This window comes from Vombatus ursinus, unplaced genomic scaffold (assembly GCF_900497805.2).
Source record: "Vombatus ursinus unplaced genomic scaffold, bare-nosed wombat genome assembly UNPS02014945.1, whole genome shotgun sequence".
Lineage (NCBI taxonomy): Eukaryota > Metazoa > Chordata > Mammalia > Diprotodontia > Vombatidae > Vombatus > Vombatus ursinus.
This window is the reverse complement of record NW_020954723.1, coordinates 20,448,653-20,453,204: the sequence shown is the minus strand read 5'-3', so window position 1 is coordinate 20,453,204 and position 4,552 is coordinate 20,448,653. Positions and strand designations below refer to the sequence as shown.

The following is a 4,552-nucleotide window of genomic DNA, read 5'->3' as shown; positions in this document are numbered from 1 at the left end:
GCCTCCTTTTTGGGACCCCCTTGAGGCAGGGACAGCTCTACGCCCCTAGCCAGCAGGAAGCAGTTTCAGAAGCCAAGACCTTTGCCCCTTACCCCAAAAGAATTTGGGTTCCATTTGTTTGAGGGATGAATGATGCGGTTGGGATCTGGACCCCAGAAAGGAAAAACCCTGCACTTTCCCACATAGTCAAATCTCTGGCATTCCCCAGAGGCTATAATCCCATCAACTGGCCTTTCATTGTGGCTACACCCAATCTCCCAATTCGGTTACCCTTAACCTAACCCAGCCCTCCATTGTTTTACCTCCCCATGGCCCCAGGCCACTTCCCACCCTTAATCCTATCTACACTCCATTCTCCCTTGGCCACAAGATCCAGGTCCTTGGAGTTCTATTACCACATGGAAGTGACTAAAGGAGAAGAGCCAGAAGTTTGAAATGATGGCAAAGTGTCTATAGTAAATGCACTTATTATGGATATTTGCCTTTCCTTCGGCAAATATTCTTTGGCATGTGAGCCAGGGATTGCTGACTTTCTAATATATATATTTTGATCAATCAACAAGTACTTATTAAGTGCCTCCTATGTACCAGGCACTGTGTTAGGCACTGGGGAGCTAGGTAAAAAGAATGAAACAATTCCTACTCTGTTCTAAGTCAAGAGAGGCAGTGTGGCAGAAGGGATAGAATGCTGACCTTAGGGTCAGGAAGGTCTGAAATGGCCTCTGACTGCATACTGGCTATTTCACTTAATCTCTCAGTGCTAGAGGTAAGTCTCGAGGACAACTAGGCTCAAAAAAAGAGAGAAGATGCCAACCTGCATTAGCAGTGGGAGTTCGTCTGGGAGATCCCTATACCAATGAAATCATAGGTATAGTACCTATCAAAGAGATCAAAGGCAGAATTTCGGGCTGAGTTTTGAGGGGGATTATGTGTCTATCTGTCTCATAAACTGATTCCTCACTAACTGCACCTCATCTAGAGCAGGGTGAGCTTACCTGGATAGCCTTCTAAGCCATAGGCTTTCCACTTGTTGACTGGCTGAAGTCCTGCTCTACACGCATCTTGCTCACTGACCGAGGACACACTTAGTGGAGACCTGAACACCTGGCAGGAAGGCAACAGAAGTCAGATTGCCAAAAAATGCTGAAAATGACATTCTGGAAAATAACTTGTCCGTGTGACCTCAAAGAAGATGCTTCTGAGACAAATGACAATTATGAAAAACTTACATGTAAATAGTGCTTTAAGACTAAAAAGCACTTTCATATACATTACCTCTTCTGTCCAACACAATAATTTTGGGGAGGTGGGACAGGAGGACAGGTAGCACAGTGTGCTATAGTGTGGAACATAAGATTCAGAGATAGTAAGTGACTTCTATGGTCATACAGTTAGTGCTGGGGAGAATTCAGATCCCAGTTTCTGACTCAAATTCCAGTGGCCTTTCTGTTACACCACAATGTAAGTAGCTAGGAAAAACTTTCTGTTACTCTATGGAAAAGATAATTTTGGGCTCTTGGATTGTTTTTATCTGGCACTTTCCTCCAGTGATTTCTTCCATCTTACTGAAGTATAAAGAGTAATAAAATACTGAACTAGAGTACCTTAGGATACTTAAGTTAGGGACACTTATCAGATTCCTATAATGCTTTGGTGGCATTTAATATAACCACACATCCTTATTTTCTGAGCATGGTAACTCACAGAATAATCTCATTATATCTTACATGCCAAATACAGTTGATCCTCAGACAACAAAATTCTCAGCAATCTACGTGCTTCAAGGAAGAGAAAGATGAAGGGAGAATACTCTAATTACACTGAAACCATGCCCCAACATAGATTTCTAAGCTCTGTGAGAAGCATAGTACTTGCTGTCTTTTGAATAAGGTTTAAGCAAAAGTTCAGAACATTTTTGCTCGTTTTTAATTATCTAGCCATGGCTTTACCATACTGCTTGATGAAATGTTCTCTGTATACATACCTCTTCTATGTATATAGTTCATTAAACAGATTAAGAAATATAAGGTTTTTGAATACTGTAACCGCTGTATTGGATAAAACTGGATCTAACATTAAGTGAACAAGTCAAATTGTTTCTAAAGAGATTGAAACCATAATGAGAACATGTCACAGGGAGGCAGGGTGGTGGAAAGAACACTTGGGGAGTTCTGACTCAAAATTCAAATACTAGCTCCTACACTTACTAGATGCATGGCCATAGGGAAATCATTTGAAACTGACCTCGCTGAGCCTCAATATCCTCATCAATCCTCTACTAATGTATCTTATTTAATGGCAGGAGTCATCAACCAATCAAGTTTTTTTTATGTACCTACTATGTGTGAGGCCCTGGGGATACAAATACAAGGGGCTTATATTCTCTCACTGATAATCACTTTTACATATAAGTATATGTGAGAATAAATACAATTAAGGAGGGAGGACACTAGCAATTGAGGTTTAGGGAAGCTGGATCAGGAAAGTGCTACTTTCATGTAGAAAGTAGCACTTGAGCTGTGTCTTGAGAGGTACGAGGCTGAGATGAGGGAGAGCATTCCAGGCATGGAGTACTGTCAGTATAAAGGCACAGAGATGGGAAATGGAGTAACAGGAGAACAGAAAGAAAGTCAGTTCAGAAAAGAGAGTAAAATGTGATGAAGCTGGAAAGAAGATGGGGCCACATTGTTAAGAACTTTGAATACCATCAAGAGTTTATATTTTATCCTAGGGGCAACAGAAAGCCACTAGAGTTTAATGAATAAGGGAATGACATGACCAGATTTGCACTTAAGGAAAATCATTTTGGCAGCTGTGTACAAGATGGACTGAAAAGGGGGAAGGACTTGAAGCAGGGAGATAATTAGGCAACAACTAAAACAGACTAGATGAGATATGATAAGAACCTGAACTAAGATGACAGCTGTGTGAACAGAGAGAAGGGGTCAGTTGCAAGAGATATTCCTGAAGGTCATATCAAAAGAATATCACCATGTCAGACAGGCTAAGCGTTGAAATTTGGTGTATACCTGTCACCTGAGGCCTAGTGTAGCTGAGTTTGGAATCCCATCATCAATTTGGCCACAACCCTGGAAGTTGTAAATTGGGAAAGGATTATAATCTGCATCAGTGGATAGAGTACCCACACTGTGGATCCTTGACTTTTTAAGCATTCTTATAAAGTCATTTAGAACAACAGTATCAAACTCAAATAGAAAGAGGGGGTCACCAAAAGGTACATAAGGATCCCTGCAGGCCATGTAATGACTTATAAAACCAAATATTAACACTTGTTCTTCAGTCATGTCGGACTTTTCATGACCACATGACCATAGCACACCAAGTCCTTCTATCCTCTACTGTCTCTTGAAGTCTGTCCTAACTCACGTTTGTTGTTTCTATGACACTATCTATCCATCTCATCCTCTATTGTTCCCTTTTCCTTCTGCCTTCAATTTTTCCCAATATTGGAGTGTTTTCCAATGAGTGAGCTTCAGTATTTGACCTTGCAGTGAATAGTTTGAATTAATTTCTTTAAGTCTTGACTGATTTGATCTTCTTGCTGTCCAAGGGACTCTCAAAAGTCTTCTCTAGAGCCACAATTTGAAAGCGTCAATTCCATAGCGCTCAGCTTTCCTTACAATCCAACTCTCAGCTGTACATTGCTACCTGAAAAACCATAGCTTCGACTACATGGACCATTGTTGGCAAGGTGATGTCTCTGCTGTTTAGCATGCTGCCCAGATCTGCCATAGCTTTCTTTCTAAAGAACAAGCATCTTTTAATTTCATGACTGCAGTCACTATCTGCAGTAATCTTTGAGCCCACGAATATAAAATCTGACATTGCTTCCACTTCTCCTCCCTCTATTTGCCAGGAAATGATGGGCCCAGTTGCCAAGACCTTAGTTTTTTTTAAAGTTACTTTTTTTTTTTTAGTGAGGCAATTGGGGTTAAGTGATTTGCCTAGAGTCACACAGCTAGTAAGTGTTATGTGTCTGAAGCCAGATTTGATCTCAGGTCCTCCTGACTCCAGGGCTGGTGCTCCACTCACTTCAACACCTAGCTTCCCTCTGAAGTTACATTTTAAAGCGACTTTTACATTCTCCTCTTTCACTCTTACCAAGCTTCTTAATTCTTCATTTTCTGCCATCAAAGTGGTATCATCTGCCTATCTGAGGTTGTTGATATTTCTCCTAGCAACCTTAATTCTTGCTTTTGATTCATCCAGCCTGGCATTTCACATGATGTACTCTGCATTTAAATTAAATAAATAAGGTGACAATATACAGCCTTGTCATACACTCCTTTTACAACCTTAAACCAATCGGTTGTTACATATTCAGTTCTGTTGTTTCTTGACCTGCATGCAGGTTCTTCAGGAGACAAGTAAGATGACAAGGTATTCCCATTTCTTTGAGGACTTGACACATTTTGTTGTGATCCACACAAAGGCCTTAGTGTGCTCAATGAAGCAGAAGTAGATTTTTATTATTTTTTTTATTAATTTATTTTGATTTATCAACAATCACTTCCATAAGCTTTGGAGTTTT

At 40.4% G+C, this 4,552-nt stretch overlaps 1 protein-coding gene across 1 annotated transcript in view; it reads right to left on the bottom strand.

Annotated features, from left to right (window-relative positions):
* The window catches only part of ALKBH1 (alkB homolog 1, histone H2A dioxygenase), a 37,945-nt gene that overhangs the window by 31,778 nt on the left and 1,615 nt on the right, over nt 1-4,552 (bottom strand). Inside the window, exon 2 of the mRNA XM_027844719.1 lies at nt 996-1,104. Coding sequence (XP_027700520.1) covers nt 996-1,104 — 109 coding nt within the window. The remainder of the gene's footprint in view (nt 1-995; nt 1,105-4,552) is intronic.